Source organism: Balaenoptera musculus, chromosome 14 (genome assembly GCF_009873245.2).
Source record: "Balaenoptera musculus isolate JJ_BM4_2016_0621 chromosome 14, mBalMus1.pri.v3, whole genome shotgun sequence".
Classification (NCBI taxonomy): Eukaryota; Metazoa; Chordata; class Mammalia; order Artiodactyla; family Balaenopteridae; genus Balaenoptera; species Balaenoptera musculus.
Window position 1 is genome coordinate 233777 of NC_045798.1, and position 22711 is coordinate 256487.

Consider the following 22711-nt stretch of genomic DNA (forward strand, 5'->3'; position numbering starts at 1 on the left):
TTTCTTCCTTTTGGAATGGGAATATCTATCCCATGCCTATCTGATTTCTGTATTTTGGAAGCAGATAACTTATCTGGTGTCACAGATTCACAGATGAAGAGGAATACTGCCCCAGGATGAATCATATCCCAAGTCTCACCCATACCTGATTTAGATGAGATTATGGACTTAGAGTTGATGTTGGAGTGGATTAAGATTTGGGGGGATGTTGGGCAGGGGTGAATGTATTTTGCATGTGAAAAGCATATGAATTCGGTGGGGTGGGGAGGGGTAGGAGGGCAGACTGTTATGGGTTGAATTGCATCCTGTCAAAAAAGACGCTGGATTCCTAACCCCCAGTATCTCAGAATGTGAAGTTAATTAGAGACAGAGTCTTTACAGAGATAATCAAGTTTAAATTAGATCATAGGGTGAGACCTAAGCCAATATCACTGGTGTCCTTACAAGAAGAGGAAATTTGGACACAGAGCTGGTAACAGCGAGGCATGGGGTACTGCAAGAATAAGCTGCCTCCTACAAGGTATGGTCCACTTTTTCATGCAAGGGAAGGGCCTCTACATCAAGAGTTAGCGGGTACTGTGGGTAATACCGTGTCTGCCACAACCATTCAACTCTGCCACTGCAGTGCAAAAGCAGCCGGACAGCAACACACAGCCAGATTGTGTCTGGCTGTGGTCCAAAGAAACTTGATGGATGGACACTGAAATTTGAATTTCAAATAATTTTCTCATTTCATAAAAGTTTGGATCTTTTTAACCATTTAAAAATGTAAAAGCTTCTTAGCTTGCCATCCATACAAATATGGGCTGCAATCTGTATTTGGCCTGCAGTCTGTAGTTTGCCAGCATCTAGGCCATATCCCCGAGTGGAGAGCATACATTGCAAAGTACATCACGAGTTTGCTAGGCTGAGTCCTCGGATTCTTCTCAGATATCACTACTCTAATGATCAATTATCAAGAGACAACTTTTCTAATGCACATTTACATAAGGGATTAGTGTGCACTTAAGGTAGATGACTCTTTAATTCAGCAAGCCAACTATGTATTTGATTTCCACCATCTCAACCCTACAGCTCTGAGTAAGCAATTATTTCAGCAATGTCAGAGCGTGGCTGAGTTCAGTACTCTACCTTGAGATGAGATTCCAGGCCTTCAAGTCTGTCCTTGCTGTGTTTAAGAGCCGATGTAACCAGAACGAGCCATCTCATCTCCTGCCCCAGATTTCCTTGTTAGTTTAAAACTCTTCTAGGACAGTAGTTCCTCACTGTTCCCAGAATCTTACCAACAGGGGTCACAAGGTTCTTGGTGTACACAAGCAATAACACTATTTCATACTATGTACTAAAAAGTATCCACCGTGGAATATAAACAGGAATCTGAAAGATTTTCTTCTTGTCTCAGGAAAAAACCTAAACCACACACCCAGCTGTTCTTCAACAGTTTATTACCTACAGCTACTCCAGAGCAACGACTTACCAGTTAATGCCCTTCAGTTACAAGAAACAGGAACTCATTCTGCTTCACTTTAGCAGAAAACAATATTTATTGAAAAGATGAGGAAGCACACAGAAGACCAGAAAACCAGGTTCAAAAGGGGCAGTATCCAAAGTTATTCTGAGAAATCAAAACAGCAAGAACTAACTGATGGTCTCAGTAGAATTCTGGGAGAAGAATGAGTTCCAATATTTCCCTGCTGGTTCATGGGAGACTGAAATCGAGACGCAAACTCTGGGAAAAGAGGCTCCCATTTCCCAACAATGGCAGAGTGCTCACCTGTGACTGGTGGAAAGGACACCCTGAAAGACCCACCACAAGGGTGCACACACACAGGAAAAGTATTTCTCCAGAGAGATCTAAGCCGCTCTTACCGATCAATGGGGAACAGACACTGAACTGGTAAATATAATCAATGTTCATTATGGTGAGTGCTCTTAGGAAGCACCCCTTTTAACAACTGCTAGACCCACTTGCTGGATAAGTAAATTCATTTGGAGTGAGAACTAAATCCTTTCATTTATTAAGAACTACATTATTTTAGTTATATTGTTAAGAAATAAAGAGACAATACTGATCCTTAGCATTTAATATGGAAAATATTAGAGGGTGTTATTCCACAAACTATCAAACATAACAAGTTACATTTAAAAATAAAATACCAAAAATTTTTAAAACGCTATTCAGTGTTACTCAGGAAAGTCTCACTCCATACCCCTTAACCTTCAGAGTATGTTCCTTGCCCTTTTCCTGCTATTACTCTAGTTACATATTAAAGTAAAAAACAACTTTACTCTCTACCAAGACTTTCTTCAGCACATCTGGAACACGACTCCCCATGTAACACAGCTTCCACGGGAAGTGCTTTCCTGATTTATTAAAGTTACAAAGGCTTCTCAATATGAATTCCCCAAGTTAAATCTTCATAATCAGGCTACCACGTCTGATACAGTTACTGCTCTGTACTCCTGCAACTATTTTCTCATGTATAAAGATTTGTATGACTTACTTCTGAAAGCTTTTGCACATTCATTCCAAATATGATTGGCTTCTCTCTCATATGACTAATTTGATAAGAGAGTATTTTTAGGACTTCCTGCCTCTATTATCATCTGAAGTCTCCTGTGGATCAGCTTCTGTGAGAATGCTTCTAACATCTACTCCGTTCTGATTTCTCACTTGTGAGTTTTTCGATGTATACGAAGCCCTGAATTCCAGCAGAAGGATTTCCCACATTCAGAACATTTCCACGGTTTCTCTCCTGTATGAACTCTCTGATGTTCACTGAGAGACGACTTCTGAGTGAAGGCTTTCCCACATTCACTGCATTTGTGGGGTTTTTCTCCTGAATGAGTCTTCTGGTGTATCTGAAGTGATGCCTTCCTAGGATAAGCTTTCTCACATTCGCTGCATTCATAGGGCTTCTCTGTTGAATGAGTTCTCTGATGTATAATTAGCTGTGATTTCCCACAAAAGGCCCTCTCACAGAAGCTACACTCATAGGGTCTCTCTCCTGTGTGTGCTCTCCGGTGTATAACGAGGTATGACTTGCTGCTGAAGGCTTTCCCACACTCACTGCACCCATAGGGCTTCTCTCCTGCGTGAGCTCTCAGATGTGCAGTGAGCTGTTCCTTCCTACCGAAGGCCTTCCCACATTCACTGCACTGATAAGGATTATTTCCTGTGTGAGTTCCCTGGTGCACAACAAGTTGTGTCTTCATGCTGAAGGCCTTCCCGCAATCCCTGCACTGATAGGGCTTCTCTCCCGTGTGCATCCTAATGTGAATGAGGAGATACGACTTACTCCTGAAGGCTTTCCCACAGTCACTGCATTTATGAGGTTTCACTCCCGTGTGAGTTCTCTGGTGCACAATGAATGGGGACTTCAGACTAAAGGCTTTCCCACATTCACTGCATTCATAGGGTTTCACTCCTGTATGGCTTCTCTGGTGTAAAATAAGCTGTGATTTCCAGCTGTAGGCTTTCCCACATTCACTGCAACCGTAAGGTTTCCCTCCTGAGTGAATTTCCTGATGGACAATGAGCTGTGACCTGAATGAGAAGACTTTCCCACACTCGATACAGGAATAGGGCTTCTCTCCTGTGTGGACTCTCTGATGAGCATTGAGGTTTGACTTGGCACTGAAGGCTCGCTCACATTTAGTGCATTCGTATGGTCTCTCTCCTGTATGAATTCTGAGATGTACAATGAGCTGTGATTTACAACGAAAAGCTTTCCCACATTCATTACATACACAGTTTTTTTCTATACTATGAGTTCTTTGATGCTTAAGAAAATATGATTCATCACACCCATGAAACTGATCAGGATTCTGTCTTAGATAGTTTCTGGCTGAAGTTAAGTTTTGTGTCAAGCTTTTTCCATGTGTATTATATTTAAGGAGACTTTGTCTTGAAGAAATGTGGCTTTTGCTCAGATGAAGCTTTCCAAATGCATTACAAGCATAGCTTCTCTCAACACTTTCAAGTTCATCTTGATTTTTCTGGTACCATTCTTGCCAACCTTCTAGAAAAAAAAACACACACACAAAAAAACACCGTATATTTAAAATCATAACACAAACCTAATACAGAACTAAAGGGCTTTAGGACTGCCATGTACTGAGTGTTTTTCTTTTGGTCCAGGCCTCTGACACACTGGTTCAAAAGAAATACTGGCCAAGTGCACACACATCACATAACCAAGCATGGGGGCGAGGGGAAGTGAATCAAACCAAAATAAGTCCCTTTACAGAAATGGGTAGCCGATTAGCAATGATCGAAAATGTTTTTTTAAAATAAAAGTTTAAAAAATTTAGCCTGCACTTAGAAGCCAATGCCATCTATTTATGCCAATTTTATTATTGCAGGAGTTTACTCAAAAAGTTAACTCACAGGATACAGAAGAGCTAGGTATGACATTTAGGTAGGTACAATGAGACATTAAAAGAGAGACTGAGTGAGCCATAAGGAAAGTAAGGCAAAAGCATTCCAAACAGAAGGAAGAGCAAATGCAAAGCCCCTGGGGAAGGAACCTGCGTGGCATGGTTAAGGAACAGAACAAAGGCCAGGACAGCTGAGACCCCCTGAGTGAATAGAGTGAAGGCAGGAACCAGATTAGGCAAGGCCCCAGGAAAGAGTTTTCACCCAACGGACTTTAATTAGAGGGGATCTCGATTCATCTTCTGCTTTTAAAAGATCAGTGGCCGTTACGTAAAAACGAATAGGAAAAGGGCAGAGACAAATGAACAGCCACTGCAGCAGTCCAGGATGACAGGGTGGGGCTGGCTGTCCTTCTGGAGCTGAGCAACGTGTACATACTTGGAGAGAGAACTAAGAAAGGTACTAATGGACTGGATGTGAGAACCCAGAGGCGGGGAGGACTTAGTAACTCCTAGATTTGAGACTTGAGAAGCAGGTGGTGCTGCTCTTCGAGACTGAAAACACTGGGAGAGAGACATGTTCGGAGGAAAAACAAAGGACTCTGTTTTGGATCTTATTACATTTGAGATCATAGTTAAATATCCAAATGGAGAAGCAGGTAGGCAGTTAGACCTCAGTTCAGTGCTCAGTAAAAAGTAGGCATCAACAGCACATACAAGGTATTAAATGATGTGAGGGATAACATCTTCTAGGGAACACGTGCAAATTAAAAGGGATGCCAAAACAGCCCTGGAGCAGACGACATTTAAGGTTGGAGAGGAGATGCAGAGAGAATGGGAAAGTCCATCTGTGAGGCCCAAACAGTGTGAAGATGACAGTGATAGCAAGACAAGGGTTAAAGGAAAGGAGCAGCAGCAGGGTGCGGTCTGGACAGCAGCTATCCAGGCAAAAGCATTCCAAACAGAAGGGACAGCAAGTACAAAGCTCCTGAGGAGGGAACCTGCATGGCATGGTTAAGAAACAGAACAAAGGCCAGGACAGCTGAGACCCCCTGAGTGAACAGAGTGAAGGCAGGAACCAGATTAGGCAAGGCCCCGTACACACTGTCTGACTATGTGTCAGCACCCGTCAGACACACAGCCTCAGTCACCCCCATACACGACTGCTGCGCTGGGGGCCTCAGTAGCTGTCCTGCTTTCTCAGGACTGCTTGCTAAACACTTTTCTCCCCAGAGTGGTGGGAAACCGGAGGAAGAAGAGCAATTTCAGAAGTGCCTTCCCATTTCTGCCACTGAGAATGCAGAGTGGGAAAGCCCTGGGGCACTCTCCTGCAAGCGTATAAAGCTGGGACCAGAGCGCACGAGGAAAAGAGAAGGAGGATGGCAATTCTGCTGTTACAACGCTGGGAGGAAAAAAGCTTTGATTTTCAGGACAGAAGAGTCTTTCCACAGTTACAATGTAGAAGAGAAGCCCAAAGTTGGACAGCTCAAAAGGGAAGAGTAAGCAGGGTCAGGGAAATAAAAGTAGGGTGATAAAAACCACCTAAGATACAGGTGAGACGAGGCTAGGTTTCAGGATTCTTTTAATAAAAGAGCCCAAGGGACTTCCCTGGCGGTCCAGTGGTTAAGAATCTGCACGTACACTGCAGGGAGCATGGGTTCCATCCCTGGTCGGGGAACTAAGATCCTACGTGCTGCACGGTATGGCCAAAAAAAAAAAAGAAGAAAAGAAAAGTGCCCAAGAAAGTAACAGTTGTAATTTCCAAGTGACTAGTGTGAGAAGAGAGAAGGAAGCAATGAAATCTCCTAAGACAGTCAAGGGGAGAGAATAAAATGAAAGACTATGGGTAAAGTCGAGGGACTTAACTGCAGAGGCAAGAGAGAAAACGAGGCCCATGACTACGGAAAGGAAAGCAGAGAAAAAAGGTGCCAGAAGGAAGGAAACTAACCCAGAAAGCAACCTCTCGGAGCCACGGGAGGAAACCGAGGGCCCTGTCCTTACCTGAGGACTCGCGGGCTCATGCCGAGTTCACCGGTGGTTCAAGTACTTCAAGAACAGTTCGCGCACACAACACTCCCTGAGTGCCAGCCCCGGTTCACTCCCGACCTCCCGTCTCCATGGTTTCTGCTAACCCACCTGGACCGCTCTGACGGGAAACTTCCGTGTTTATTATCCATGGCTCTTCTCCTTGCTCTAACTTGAAGATTAAATCAGGTTTGGTACCATGATACCCTGTTAAGGGAAAATCACAAAGGATGTGGGCCAAACTGCTGGGGACTAGGAAAGGAAGCTAGGAGCTAGGAAAGGAAGCAGCTCGTTTGCACTTGGGGAAAGATTACAACGAGGGGATGAAGCCCGAATAGGGCCTAAGAACGTATGATCTCTAGAGCTCAAGTCCATAATCATTAATTACTTCAGAGGCCCCGGGATAGAACAACAAAAGAAAAAGTGGTGGCAACTTATGACTCACGACCTGAGCCGAAAAGAGAAGCTGTACTTACCCACAGACACCAGGTTACTATAGTTTTCCAGAGTCACATCCCGGTACAGGTGCTTCTGCGCAGAATCCAGTAACTGCCATTCTTCCCAGGTGAACTCCATAGATATATCCTTGAATGACGACAATCCCTGTAACAATACACACACCATTCCACAGGCTGCAATTACACTGGGAGACATGGAAAAGAGGTAGAGGACCTAGGAAAGAAGAATGTCCCTCCACAGACTGCACCCTGTGCCCAGGCCACCACTTGCTTTGAGAGAGAATTAAAAAATAATAATAATAATTGAGCCTCCGTGTGCCAGATACTCTTTTGGGTCCTGAAGACTTCAGGATGAGTGAAGCCCACTCTGGCCTCCAGAAGCTTTTAGTCTTGTAGAGGGAAATGAAGAGCTATGCATGCAGACAAAATAAGGTGTTTCCAGTCTGATAAGAACCTATTCAGGGAGACCTTGCACGGGGTGGCGAGCATGACTCTAACTACGGGCACCAGACACACAAGGTCTGACCCTCCAGAAGTGCCTGCCGTCTGGCCAGCTGCTCAGCCCACCTGAGTCTCAGTGGGAGTGAGCACATTAAGAAAACACGCCAGGGACTTCCCTGGTGGTGCAGTGGTTAAGAATCCACCTGCCAATGCAGGGGACACGGGTTCGAGCCCTGGTCCGGGAAGATTCCACATGCCGTGGAGCAGCTAAGCCCGTGCGCCACAACTACCGAGGCTGCGCTCTAGAGCCCACGAGCCACAACTACTGAGCCCGCATGCCACAACTACTGAAGCCCGCGCACTCTAGGGCCCACGTGCTGCAACTACTGAGCCCACATGCCACAGCTACTGAAGCCGCACTCCGCAACGAGAAGCCACCGCAATGAAAAGCCCGCGCACCGCAACTAAGACCCAACGCAGCCAAAGATAAATAAAATTTAAAAAAAAAAAAAGAAAGAAAAGAAAACGTGCCAAATAGGTGACTTCCCAGGCTTCTTCCAAGAAAATAAGGGGTCCACGACCGAGTCGACCAGGGGACACCCAGCACAGACTGTGAACCTAAAGCCCAGGTTGCGGAGCCACAGGCCACGAGCCAGCGCGGGGGCATCTGCTCCCCGAGGTGCGCGGGTCCTACCAGGCGGCCCTGTGGCAGTGTCAGCCATGCGGCCTGCATGCCTGGTGCTTGATGCCTCTGAGAACCACCCAGTGTGCTCACAATAAATTCCTCTCACAGGACCAAAAGATAGCAGCAAGCCACAGACCCTCAGGGGATCATTCAATAAGCACTTATTAGGCACCAACCACGGACACGGTCCCTGTCCTCAGTGGGTTTCCATTCCTGCAGGGGAGATGCCAGTAAACACACAGCCACCTAGCACGCAGGCGGTGACAGTGCTCTGACAGGCCTCCAGCAGCTACAGGGGAGAGAGGCGGGGAGGAAGACACAGGTGCTATCTCAGATGGGTGGTCAGGAGCCCCCTGCTGAGGCGACATTTAGGCAGAAACACAAGCAGTGTGAGAACGGGCTCCGAGATTTCTTCGGGAAGAGCCTTCCACGCAGCATGAAAACAAAGGCACAGGCCTGCAGGGCTCGAAGGACGTGGTAAGGACTTGGATTTCATTCCACAGGAGGAGAAGCCCCCGGAAGGCCTTGGACAGGGTGGTGCGCTCTGACCCCCATCTGAGACCATTCTGACTGCCACAGAGAGGAGAGGGGTCCTAGTTCCAGTGGAAGATGAAGGTCCTGGGGCTGGAGTGACAGCACTGGGGTAAGGAGCAGTGGCTGGGTCCCAGGCATCCAGTGAAGCCAGAGGCAGAGACGTCCCAGTGGAGACGACAGCGCAGAGAGAGAGAGAAGGACGTCGAGGAGAAGGCAAGGATCCTGGCCGAGCAAACAGAAGACACTGCCCTCTACAGGTTGGGAAGCCTGCAAGACGAGAAAGGGAGGGATGGGGGCTGAAGACAAAGAAGCAGCAGCTAGAGGAGCCCCGACTGACGCCCTAACAGGCTCCTCCCCAAGAGCACTGCCTGCAGAGAGGGGGACCCCGGGGAAGACACAGTGAGTGCAACTCTGGGGGAGCCTCAGAGGCCAGTGGAAATACAGGGTAGAGCCCTGTCACAGGGTCCAAGCGATCCCCGTCGTGCTGGGGACTGACCGCCAGACGACAGGAGCTTCCCATCCCAACCCACAAGGAGCTCCCACAGGGACAAAAAGTGAAGTGGGAATAAAGAGAAGAGCCTCCCATCTCCCGCAGGCTGAGTCGGGGAAGAAGAGGGGTTGGAGTATAGCCTGGACTTTCCAACGCCTGAAAGTTAACTTACATCCAAATACTTGGCTCTTGCCAAGATCACTGCCAGGGCCGGGGAGGGACAGCTGACAGGGCATGTCTGAGGTCGTGATGAAGAAAAATGAAGCCGTGACATCAAGCCCAGGGCATTCATGCAGGGAGGAGGAGAAACAGGAAGCAAGGCGTGAGGAAGATGCCACAAGAGCAAATGCAGACCAAAGGGACAGGATGGAAGGAGAAAGGAGTAGAGCAGAGAGTATATTTTATTTTAAGCTTTTTGCTATTTTTTAAGCTTGATAAGAATAAAAACAAAATACAAAGGAACTACTACAAAAAATTTTAATTGGGCAAGCATAATCAAGAAATGAGGGGACTTCCCTGGTGGTCCAGTGGTAAAGAATCCGCCTTCCAATACAGGGGAAGTGGGTTCGATACCCTGATCGGGGAACTAAGATCCCACATGCTGTGGGGCAATTAAGCCCGAGCTCCGCAACTACAGAGCCCACGTGCCCTGGTGCCCTCGCACCACAACTAGAGAGAAGCCCACGTGCCACAAGGAAGGGCCCACCCCACAATGAAAGATCCCGCATGCCGCAACTAAGACCCGAAGCAGCCAAAAAAATAAAGAAAATAAATAAATTTTTTTAAAAAAAAGAAAAGAAAGCAAAGAGGGAATGTCCAAGACAGGGTGCATAACTCTTAGAGAAGGGATTTTAAAATTCATAAACGATCACTATACACAAGCAATTCTGCTATAATGTGATATGTATGTTACCAAAAAAAAAGACAAAAAAAACACCACTATGCAAAGTCTCAGGCTTATGAGAAGAACAGGGTTGGGGTATGACACCTTTGTAGCACTCATGAAAAAAGAAAATCAGGAACCTTAATAAAAACAGTAGCAGTTTTATACATGTTTGATTTGAGAAATACATAAATACTACCATAAATATGGCACTGTACCTTGAAAAACACCTGACGTCTGGGCGTCAGAAGGGCCGTAGGTTAGTATCAAGTGGTGAAAAGAGGCTTGCCTGAAATCAGTCAGAAAGCTCACATTGTTCCCTAAGAGATCAATCATGTTGAAACAAATTTACATCCTTAAAGCAAACATGATAGCAGAACTGACTGTATTTACAAATTTGTTCCAATAAATTTGAAAACTTAGAAGAAATGGAAAATTTCCTAGGAAAATAAAAGTAACCAATATTTGCCCAGAAAGAATTAGGAAGACCAGACTGACTAGCCCATGGTCATAAAATAAACTGAAACAGTAATCAAAGGTATACCCTCTCCATAAAGACAACAGTCCCACACTATCTTTAAAAGTAAGTTCTATCAGCATCCAAGGAACAGAAAATTTCCCCCACATCTAATCTGATGTAGAGCCAGGAAATGATGGGAAACCCATCAAACAAACCTATATAATCCTACAGAGCAGGCAAGGACAGCACAAACTGTAGTCCAATCTCATTTATTAAAAATACCTAGATAAAGACACTGATAGAGTAAAACAAATCCTGTGCATACATACATAGCAAACTATGAATGAAGTTTATCCAGAAACTTAAAGGACAGTCCAAACTTTAAAAAAACAAAACACAACCGTATCAAAGAAGTAAGTAACATTAGTACATTAATGGAGATCAGACAATCATCTCAATAGATGAAACAAAGTACTATGATGAAATTTAACACTTTTAAAAATTACAATTTAGTTTGTTACAGGTAAAAGTAATTTCCCTAAGCCTATAAAAAAATCATACTTTGTGTGAAACTAAAATCAGGAACAAGACACGGACGCTCACATCAACTCTGCTAGTCAGCACTGTCCCAGAGGACCCAGCAGAGCAGGAACAAAGCAAAATGCCAGTGATAAACACTAAGCAAGGAGGAGAAACTACTGTCATTATTTACAAACATCTGATTTTCTGACTAAAAAAACTAACAGAAACAGCTGGCATAACATGAGAACCGATAAGAAACATCAGCAGGGTGGCAGTTAAAACAAAAAAATCAACATGTAATAGCTCTTTGATACATCAACAGTAACCAACTTGAAAATGTAATAAGAACCACAACAAATCTAGAAAGTACTCAGGAATAAAGCTTAAAAATAGAGAAAAACCTAACGAAAACTACACATGTGATAAAATACATAAATGCAGAGGCAAAGAAAACACAGTAGCCCAGATATGGAAGGAACGTAAGTGTCTACTGATAGATGAATGGATACAGAAGATGTGATACACATACACACACACACACGAACATTACTCAGCCATTAAAAAAAAAACCAAAATCTTGTCATCTGTGACAACATGGATGGAACTAGAGGGTATTATGCTAAGTGAAATAAATCAGACAGAAATACAAATACCATATGACCTCACTTATATGTGGAATCTAAAAAATTAAATAAACAAAACAAAACAAAAACAGACTCATAGGCACAGAGACCAAAAAGGTGGTTGCCAGAGATAGAAGGGTGAGTGAAATAGGTGAAGGGGATTAAGAGGTACAAACCTTCAGTTATAACATAAATTAGCCACGGGGATGCAGCATAAGGAATATGGTCAATAATGCTGTAATAACTTTGTATTGGGACGATTACCAGCCTTGGGGCGGTGATCATTTCATAATGTATGCAAATGTCAAATCACTATGTAGTACACCTGAAGCTACCATAATACTGTATATCAACTAAATTTCAAACATTTTTATATTAAAAAAACTCAAAAACAACAGAGGCCTGAGTAATTGAGTTAACATTTATGATATGTAGACTCAATGTGGTATAAAGATATTAATTTTCAACAAATTAATTTATAAATTCAATGAATTCTCAATCAAAATGCTAAGAAGATGTTACATTTTATTTCATCTAATGGTAAGTCTTTTCTAACACTTATTCACAATAAATAAAATCATACGTTTGGACTACCGCTGCTACAACTAGAAAATTAATGGTAAATTACAATCCTCGCGAACATCAGAGACCCACAGAAGCAAGGAAGACTGAATGAACCAAATTTCAGAGAGGGGAGAGCTCTTCCCAGGTGAGCTAAGAGTGCTGGCTGTTTACTTCGCCAAGGGCATTTGTCCAGCCTGAGAACAGGCGGGACGGGGTCAGCTGAGACAGAGGACGACACCAGGAGAAAGAGAAACCAGTGGAGCCTTCGATGCCCCCCTGGACAGCAGGCTGTCCCCCTGGGGCATTTGCTGAGTGCGGTCAGTGCAGGAACTGGGCGGGAATGGCAGACTGACTCTCCCATAGTCTCAAGGCACTTAGGACACAAAGTACTGCGAGGGAGGAGCCTGCGATCGGCACACCCCGCTGAAAATACAGGTGAACCGAGTGCAACTAAAGCAGCACCCCAGCCCCAAACCAGCTCAATGTCTGTTTAGATGAGGTGATCAGTCACTCCCCATCTGCACAACAGAGGAGAGGGGAAAGAGGCTCTTGTAGAAAGTAACACTGAACTTCAGTCTCTGTGGCTGTTCCCTTTATACCAATTCATGTACACACACACACAAGTAAAGAGAAAATGATAGAGCTAATCTGGGGAATCTGGGTGAAGGGTGTTTTTTTTTAATACAATACAGGAGATTAGTTTATACTATTCTTGCAACTTCTCCAGTTTTGAAATTATTTCAAAATAAAACATAAAATGTAATAAACTCCTAGGGCTTTCCAGATGATCCTTTGCCTACTGAAAGGGCCCTACACAATCTGGCCTTGCTCTCGCATGCTCCCTCCCCATTCCTGCCACGTGCCTTCTTTCCACTAGACAGGGCACCTGCTGGTTCTCACCTTAAGGCCACTGACTTAGCTGCTTCCTGTTCTGTGCCCCCATCCTCCCATGATCATCCAGCTGTCATTCAGATTCTGCTTAAATGCTGCCTCAAGACAAGGTTGCCAGTCTAAAGTAGCCACCCAGCCTCTCAGTGCATGAGCATTCACAACTTTGTTCATGATGTTCCCCTGATATGTCTTACCATCTCCCATACCCTCCACGGGGTCATGGGCTCTGTCAGTCTTGTTCACCCCTGCGTGCCCTAGAAAATTACCTGGCATAATAGTCAATAAAGGCTTGCTAAACACGTGCACTCAAAAACAAGGAAATACTGTCTACATTTGTTCAAGTCTTTTAGGTCCTAAGAGGCGATAAGAGCGCAGGCTCTGAAGACACTCTGCGTGGGTCTGAATCTCAGCTCTGTCACCCTCGTGTCCTTGTTTCCCTTACTAGTTTGGGACCTGGCAGGCTCCCCAGTTTCCTCAGCTGTAAAATGGGGACATACTTGCCTCACAGGGCCGTGAGGTGTAATGACGTCACAGACACAAAGTGGCTAGGCCAAGAGTGGTGCCTATTAATATTATTCTACCGTTGTGAAGTCTTCTTTATTCAGGTCCTGTACCCTTATGGTCACTTATTTTATCTTTTCCAATTGCTATTGCAAATACGTTTTCTCTCGTTGTACTCTCTGTATAGTTATTGTTTAAAAGCAAAAAGTTCATTGATTTTGAGGTTAACTGTACCCCTCCGGCCGCCTCGGTGAAATCCCTTCTCCCCTGACACCCAAACTCTTCCTGTCACACTTGATCACCTAAAAAAGTGTCTATACTATTACTAATCGCTTCTCTACATCCTGCTGCCCACAGCCGCATGCAATCCCTTCGCCTCTCAGGAAGTGACCACCTGCACTACCCCCGACATTCTCTCTGCTCTGGAAAAGCTGCTTAAGACCCACACATTCTTAAGTCCAGGCGGCACCTTTCGGCCTCATGAAACACTTCTGAGGCATTTCGTATCATGGCTTCTAAGAAGCTCTCTTTTCTCAAATTTGCAGGGGGAAGAAACCACTCTCCAAATTTTCTGTCACCTCCCTTGCACCCCAGCCCTTCTGCACCGCCGTCCTGGTTGCCCCGAGTCCTCTACTGGTCCCTCCTGGGGCTCTACTCGTCGTACCCTGCGCTCCCCCGAACACAGGCGCCTTTAATCTGCACATGTTACTTGAAAACCCCTACCCAAGCTACAGGCTCGACGACAGGCACTGCGCTTCGGACACCTACAAGCGCGCTCGGCCCCTGGATACCTCTTCCAACAGTTTTCTCAAGGCCGGAAACACGAGCAGCGCGCCAACGGCTCCGAGGAAGTTCACCTTCGCCGGGAAGCCCGCTCTGGCTCACCGCCCAACCACCCGCCCGGCCCAGCCGGTCCACTGGCCCTCTCCCCTCGCGACGCGGCTCCTTCCGGCTGAGCCCTCGAACCCGCCCGCCACCCTGCCCAGCGACCACCCTCCGCAAGAGACCGCAGCTCCTCGAAAGCAAGAAACGTACGTAATTCCTTCGCACTGCCAGCGCCAGTCTCAGCGCCCCGCACACAAAGACACTCGGTGTATGAGCATCTCAACAAGGGAATGGACAAAGAGGAGGTTAATTTCTCTGATGGGGCCCGAAAGGGCTGGACACGAAGACAACTCCGTACTTGTGTGTGAGAAACCAGAAACGACAGAGGATCACTTCCTTCACGAGGAACCCTCGCTGCCCTCAGAATTCAGGGTCCGCTGTAGACAATAAAACAGGGTACCTGCCGAAGGACAGGGCACCGGACACAAAACGCCCGAAGACGAGGAACGTTCCTGGAGACCCAGGCGGACGGCGGCGAACACGCGAGTTCAGGCCCTGGCGTGGCCGTCACGGGATGAACACGGCCACGCTCACGGCCCAGTCAGCTTGCGCAAGGGAGAAAGTCCCGACTCACCCAACACGAAGCTGTCCGGGACCTGCTGGCCATCCCGCGCTGTTTCGTGCAGGGTCTCCCGGCTGCTCCCACCCCGCCCACCCAGCAGGGGCTTCGCGCCCCACGGAGGGAGGGTCCGCGGGCACCAGGCACCTGCCCGTCGGGGCTGAGCCCCTCGCAGGGACGCGGCCTCCGGGCCCGGGCGGAGGGAAGCGGGGCGATGAGTTTGTACCGTTCCGCAGCCGTGAGGCGGCAGGGACCGAGGACGGGCTGGCCGCCTCCACGCCCGGACCGACCGTGGGGGTTCAGGCGGCCAAGAGCCTGGTGCGCACAGGACGTTCCGGGCCAGGGTACCTTCGCGTCTCCGCCAGCTCCGCGGCCAAGGAAAAAGAACGTCCCCGGCCCGCCTCTGCGCACAGTCGCCAAGCAGGCTGCAGCCCGCTAGGCGCGTACTCCGCTGAGGCGGGGGTGCGGCGCACGCGGAAGTACGTCACGCGACCAGGAGCGGCCGGCAGAAAACGACATCTCCCAGAACCCTCTGCGGAGGAGGCGGAGGGCCTGGGGAGAGCGGCGGAGGCTGACGGGAAAGGCAGGCGGGCTGCCTCTGCAAGCGCACCGTGTCCGCCCCGGCCGGCGTCTGCGCGGGCAGAGTCCGTCCCCATGCAGGGGCTGGCGCTCGGGTCTGGACGCCACACCGGGCAGAGTTTCGACTGGAGGACACAGTGGAGAAGAACACCGTGTGAGGCTGCAAGCTGCAGTGCACAGGGTTATACAACAGTTGTGAATATCAGTGCCCCAAATAATAGTTACCAACTTCATAACGGTAGATGAAAAGAGAAATAGAAGTACATCACTAATGGGAGACATGAACATGTCAACTCTCCGTCCCAGACAGAGCAAACAATAGCCGACTGAAAAAAAACGCACAACCTACACGTTGAGACTTATGTTTTATTTTATGAACAAAACTGAGGACTTAAGCTTGAGACACAGCATCTTAGCTCTGAGGGGCTGCTCCAAAGAGGCAAATGGGGAAGCCAGGATATTATAGGAGTTTTTGCAACAAAGAGCAGGTAGTCGGAACATCAAAATATTACTGTTGGTTAAAGAAAACCAGACATCTCAAGTTAAGGAATTCAGCGCTTTTTTGTTGTTGTTGTTGTTGTTACTTTTACCATAAGGAAGAGATTTGTTTATTTATTTATTGTTGTAACTTTTACTATAAGGAAGAGATTTTTTATTTTTATTTTTGAATTTTTCAATTTTATCTTTTTATACAGCAGGTTCTTATTAGTCATCCATTTTATACAAATTAGTGTATACATGTCAATCCCAATCTCCCAGTTCATCACACCACCACCACCATGACCACTTTCCCCTCTTGGTGTCCATACGTTTGTTCTCTACATCTGTGTCTCAATTTCTGCCCTGAAACCGGTTAATCTGTACCATTTTTCTAGGTTCCACATATATGCGTTAATATATGATATTTGTTTTTCGCTTTCTGACTTACTTCACTCTGTATCACAGTCTCTAGATCCATCCACGTCTATACAAATGACCCAATTTCGTTCCTTTTTACGGCTGAGTAATATTCCATTGTATATATGTACCACTTCTTCTTAATCCATTCGTCTGTCGATGGGCATTTAAGTTGCTCCCATGACCTGGCTATTGTAAATAGTGCTGCAATGAACATTGGGGTGCATGTGTCTTTTTGAATTATGGTTTTGTCTGGGTATATGCCACGTAGTGGGATTGCTGGGTCATATGGTAATTAGAGTTTCAGTTTTGTTTTTTTTTTTAAATAATAAATGTATTTATTTATTTATTTTTGGCTGCATTGGGTCTTTTTTTTTTAACATCTTTATTGAAGTATAATTGCTTTACAATGGTGTGTTAGTTTCTGCTTTATAACAAAGTGAGTCAGTTATACATATACATATGTTCCCATATCTCTTCCCTCTTGCATCTCCCTCCCTCCCACCCTCCCCATCCCACCCCTCTAGGTGGTCACAAAGCACCGAGCTGATCTCCCTGTGCTATGCAGCTGCTTCCCACTAGCTATCTATTTTACATTTGGTAGTGTATATATGTCCATGACACTCTCTCACCTTGTCACATCTCACCCCTCCCCCTCCCCATATCCTCAAGTCCATTCTCTAGTAGGTTTGTGTCTTTATTCCCGTCTTGCCACTAGGTTCTTCATGGCCTTTTTTTTTTTTCCTTAGATTCCATATATATGTGTTAGCATACTGTATTTGTTTTTCTCTTTCTGACTTACTTCACTCTGTATGACAGACTCTAACTCCATCCACCTCATTACAAATACCTCCATTTCATTTCTTTTTATGGCTGAGTAATATTCCATTGTATATATGTGCCACATCTTCTTTATCCATTCATCCGTTGATGGACACTTAGGTTGCTTCCATGTCCTGGCTATTGTAAATAGAGCTGCAATGAACATTTTGGTACATGATTCTTTTTGAAATATGGTTTTCTCAGGGTATATACCCAGTAGTGGGATTGCTGGGTCATATGGTAGTTCTATTTGTAGTTTTTTAAGGAAGCTCCATACTGTTCTCCACAGTGGCTGTATCAATTTACATTCCCACCAACAGTGCAAGAGGGTTCCCTTTTCTCCACACCCTCTCCAGCATTTGTTGTTTGTAGATTTTCTGATGATGCCCATTCTAACTGGTGTGAGGTGATACCTCATTGTAGTTTTGATTTGCATTTCTCTAATAATTAGTGTTGTTGAGCAGCTTTTCATGTGCCTCTTGGCCATCTGTATGTCTTCTTTGGAGAAATGTCTATTTAGGTCTTCTGCCCATTTTTGGATTGGGTTGTTTGTTTCTTTAATATTGAGCTGAATGAGCTGTCTATATATTTTGGAGATTAATCCTTTGTCCGTTGATTCGTTTGCAAGTATTTTCTCCCATTCTGAGGGTTATCTTTTCGTCTTGTTTATAGTTTCCTTTGCTGTGCAAAAGCTTTTAAGTTTCATTAGGTCCCATTTGTTTATTTTTGTTTTTATATCCATTACTCTAGAGGATGGGTCAAAAAAGATCTTGCTGTGAATTATGTCAAAGAGTGTTTTTCCTATATTTTCCTCTAAGAGTTTTATAGTGTCCAGTCTTACATTTAGGTCTCTAATCCATTTTGAGTTTATTTTTGTGTATGGTGTTAGGGAGTGTTCTAATTTCATTCTTTTACGTGTAGCTGTCCAGTTTTCCCAGCACCACTTATTGAAGAGACTGTCTTTTCTACATTGTATATCCTTGCCTCCTTGTCGTAGACTAGTTGACCATAGGTGCATGGGTTTATCTCTGGGCTTTCTATCCTGTTCCATTGATCTATATTTCTGTTTTTGTGCCAGTACCATATTGTCTTGATTACTGTAGCTTTGTAGTATAGTCTGAAGTCAGGGGGTCTGATTCCTTCAGCTCCGTTTTTTTCCCTCACGACTGCTTTGGCTATTCGGGGTCTTTTGTGTCTCCATACAAATTTTAAGATTTTTTGTCCTAGTTCTGTAAAAAATACCATTGGTAATTTGATAGGGATTGCATTGAATCTGTAGATTGCTTTAGGTAGTATAGTAATTTTCACAATATTGCTTCTTTCAATCCAAGAACATGGTTTATCTCTCCATCTGTTTGTGTCATCTTTGATTTCTTTCATCAGTGATGTATAGTTTTCTGAGTACAGGTCTTTTACCTCCTTAGGTAGGTTTATTCCTGGGTATTTTATTCTTTTTGTTGCAGTGGTGAATGAGATTGTTTCCTTAATTTCTCTTTCTGATAATTTGTTGTTAGTGTATAGGAATGCAAAAGATTTCTGTGCATTAATCTTGTATCCTGCAACTTTACCAAATTCATTGATTAGCTCTAGTAGTTTTCTGGTGGCATTTTTAGGATTCTCTATGTATAGTATCATGTCATCTGCAAACAGTGACAGTTTTACTTCTTCTTTTCCAATTTGTATTCCTTTTATTTCCTTTTCTTCTCTGATTGCCATGGCTAGGACTTCCAAAACTATGTTAAATAATAGTGGTGAGAGTGGACATCCTTGTCCCTGATCTTAGAGGAAATGCTTTCAGTTTTTCACCATTGAGAATGATGTTTGTTGTCGGTTTGTTGTATATGGCCTTTATTATGTTGAGGTAGATTCCCTCTGTGCCCACTTTCTGGAGACTTTTTATCATAAATTGGTGTTGAATTTTGTCAAAAGCTTTTTCTGCATCTACTGAGATGATCATATGGTTTTTATTCTTCATTTTGTTAATATGGTGTATCACATTGATTGATTTGCGAATATTGAAGAATCCATGCATCCCTGGGATAAATCACACTTGATCATGGTGTATGATCCTTTTAATGTGTTGTTGGATTCTGTTTGCTAGTATTTTGTTGAGGATTTTTGCATCTATATTCATCAGTGATATTGGTCTGTAATTTTCTTTTTTTGTAGTATCTTTTTCTGGTTTTGGTATCAGGGTGATGGTGGCCTCGTAGAATGAGTTTGGGAGTGTTCCTTCCTCTGCAATTTTTTGGAAGAGTTTGAGAAGGATAGGTGTTGGCTCTTCTCTAAATATTTGATAGAATTCACCTGTGAAGCCATCTGGTCCTGGACTTTCGTTTGTTAGAAGATTTTTAATCACAGTTTCAATTTCATTACTTGTGATTGGTCTGTTCATATTTTCTGTTTCTTCCTGGTTCAGTCTTGGAGGGTTATACCTTTCTAAGAATTTGTCCATTTCTTCCGGGCTGTCCATTTTATTGGCATAGAGTTGCCTGGAGTAGTCTCTTAGGATGCTTTGTATTTCTGCAGTGTCCGTTGTAACTTCTCCTTTTTCATTTCTAATTTTATTGATTTGAGTCCTCTCCCTCGTTTTCTTGATGAGTCTGGCTAATGGTTTATCAATTTTGTTTATCTTCTCAAAGAACCATCTTTTGGTTTTATTGACCTTTGCTATTGTTTTCTTTGTTTCTATTTCATTTATTTCTGCTCTGATCTTTATGACTTCTTTCCTTCTACTAACTTTGGGTTTTGTTTGTTCTTCTTTCTCTAGTTCCTTTAGGTGTAAGATTAGATTGTTTATTTGAGATGTTTGTTGTTTCTTGAGGTAGGATTGTAATGCTATAAACTTCCCTCTTAGAACTGCTTTTGCTGTATCCCATAGGTTTTAGATCGTTGTGTTTTCATTGTCATTTGTCCCTAGGTATTTTTTGATTTCCTCTTTGATTTCTTCAGTGATCTCTTGGTTATTTAGTAACGTATTGTTTGGCTTCCATGTGTTTGTGTTTTTTATGTTTTTTCCCTGTAATTGATTTCTAATCTCATAGCATTGTGGTCAGAAAAGATGCTTGATATGATTTCAATTTTCTTAAATTTACTGAGGCTTGATTTGTGACCCAAGATGTGATCTATCCTGGAGAATGTTCCGTGCACACTTGAGAAGAAAGTGTAATCTGCTGTTTTTGGATGGAATGTCCTATAAATATCAATTAAATCTATCTGGTCTATTGTGTCATTTAAAGCTTGTGTTTCCTCCTACCTCAACATAATAAAGCCCATATACGACAAACCCACAGCAAACATCATTCTCAACGGTGAAAAACTGGAAGCATTTCCTCTAAGATCAGGAACGAGACAAGGATGTCCACTCTCACCACTATTATTCAACATAGTTTTGGAAGGCCTAGCCATGGCAATCAGAGAAGAAAAAGAAATAAAAGGAATACAAATTGGAAAAGAAGAAGTAAAACTGTCACTGTTTGCAGATGACATGATACTATACATAGAGAATCCTAAAAATGCCACCAGAAAACTACTAGAGCTAATCAATGAATTTGGTAAAGTTGCAGGATACAAAATTAATGCACAGAAATCTCTTGCATTCCTATACACTAATGATGAAATATCTGAAAGAGAAATTATGGAAACACTCCCATTTACCATTGCAACAAAAAGAATAAAATACCTAGGAATAAACCTACCTAGGGAAACAAAAGACCTGTATGCAGAAAACTATGAGACACTGATGAAAGAAATTAAAGATGATACCAACAGAGGGAGAGATATACCATGTTCTTGGATTGGAAGAATCAATATTGTGAAAATGACTATACTACCCAAAGCAATCTACAGATTCAATGCAATCCCTATCAATGGCATTTTTTATGGAACTAGAACAAATCATCTTAAAATTTGTATGGAGACACAAAAGACCCCGAATAGCCAAAGCAGTCTTGAGGGGAAAAAGCGGAGCTGGAGGAATCAGACTCCCTGACTTCAGACTATACTACAAAGCTACAGTAATCAAGACAATATGGTACTGGCACAAAAACAGAAACATAGATCAATGGAACAAGATAGAAAGCCCAGAGATAAACTCAGGCACCTATGGTCAACTAATCTATGACAAAGGAGGCAAGGATATACAATGGAGAAAAGACAGTCTCTTCAATAAGTGGTGCTGGGAAAACTGGACAGCTACACGTAAAAGAATGAAATTAGAACATTCCCTAACACCATACACAAAAATAAACTCAAAATGGATTAGAGACCTAAATGTAAGACTGGACACTATAAAACTCTTAGAGGAAAATATAGGAAAAACACTCTTTGACATAATTCACAGCAAGATCTTTTTTGACCCACCCTCTAGAGTAATGGAAATAAAAACAAAATAAACAAATGGGACCTAATGAAACTTAAAAGCTTTTGCACAGCAAAAGAAACCATAAACAAGACGAAAAGACAACCCTCAGAATGGGAGAAAATACTTGCAAACGAATCAACGGACAAAGGATTAATCTCCAAAATATATAGACAGCTCATTCAGCTCAATATTAAAGAAACAAACAACCCAATCCAAAAATGGGCAGAAGACCTAAATAGACATTTCTCCAAAGAAGACATACAGATGGCCAAGAAGCACATGAAAAGATGCTCAACATCACTAATTATTAGAGAAATGCAAATCAAAACTACAATGAGGTATCACCTCACACCAGTTAGATAGGGCATCATCAGAAAATCTACAAACAACAAATGCTGGAGAGGGTGTGGAGAAAAGGGAACCCTCTTGCACTGTTGGTGGGAATGTAAATTGATATAGCCACTATGGAGAACAGTATGGAGGTTCCTTAAAAAACTAAAAATAGATTTACCATATGACCCAGCAATCCCACTACTGGGTGTATACCCAGAGAAAACCATAATTCAAAAAGACACATACACCCCCAATGTTCATTGCAGCACTATTTACAATAGCCAGGTCATGGAAGCAACCTAAATGCCCATCGACAGACAAATGGATCAAGAAGATGTGGTACATATATACAATGGAATATTACTCAGCCATAAAAAGGAATGAAATTGAGTCATTTGTTGAGACGTGGATGGATCTAGAGGCTGTCATACAGAGTGAAGTAAGTCAGAAAGCGAAAAACAAATATCGTGTATTAACGCATGTATGTGGAACCTAGAAAAATGGTACAGATGAGCCGGTTTGCAGGGCAGAAGTTGAGACACAGATGTAGAGAACGGACATATGGACACCGAGGGGGGAAAACTGCGATGGGGTGGGGATGGTGGTGTGCTGAATTGGGCGATTGGGATTGACATGTATACACTGATGTGTATAAAATTGATGACTAATAAGAACCTGCAGTATAAACAAACAAACAAACAAAACAACTAATACTAAACTTTCATTGGGTTATTTGTATGGAAATATGTTAATATAAATGTTTCAGACATTCCATGAAATTTCTAAAAATCTTATATGTTCTGGTATAATGTTATAAGT

General features: G+C 43.7%; 1 protein-coding gene across 3 annotated transcripts; it reads right to left on the minus strand.

The window, feature by feature from the left end:
- Positions 1-2551: 2551 nt before the first annotated feature.
- Positions 2552-15378, minus strand: LOC118906813 (zinc finger protein 26). Of its 3 annotated transcripts, none has more exons than XM_036874510.1 (4): positions 15247-15378; positions 6879-7005; positions 6514-6609; positions 2552-4022 (listed from the first exon to the last, which is right to left on the minus strand). In XM_036874510.1, exons 2-4 carry the CDS (start codon positions 6976-6978, stop codon positions 2671-2673), a joined length of 1548 nt encoding a protein of 515 aa, XP_036730405.1. In that variant the 5' UTR covers positions 6979-7005; positions 15247-15378; the 3' UTR covers positions 2552-2670. The 3 variants fall into 3 exon arrangements, with proteins under 3 accessions (XP_036730405.1, XP_036730404.1, XP_036730406.1); XM_036874509.1 differs by having other exon boundaries at positions 14914-15257; XM_036874511.1 differs by lacking the exon at positions 6514-6609 and having other exon boundaries at positions 14914-15257.
- Positions 15379-22711: the final 7333 nt, after the last annotated feature.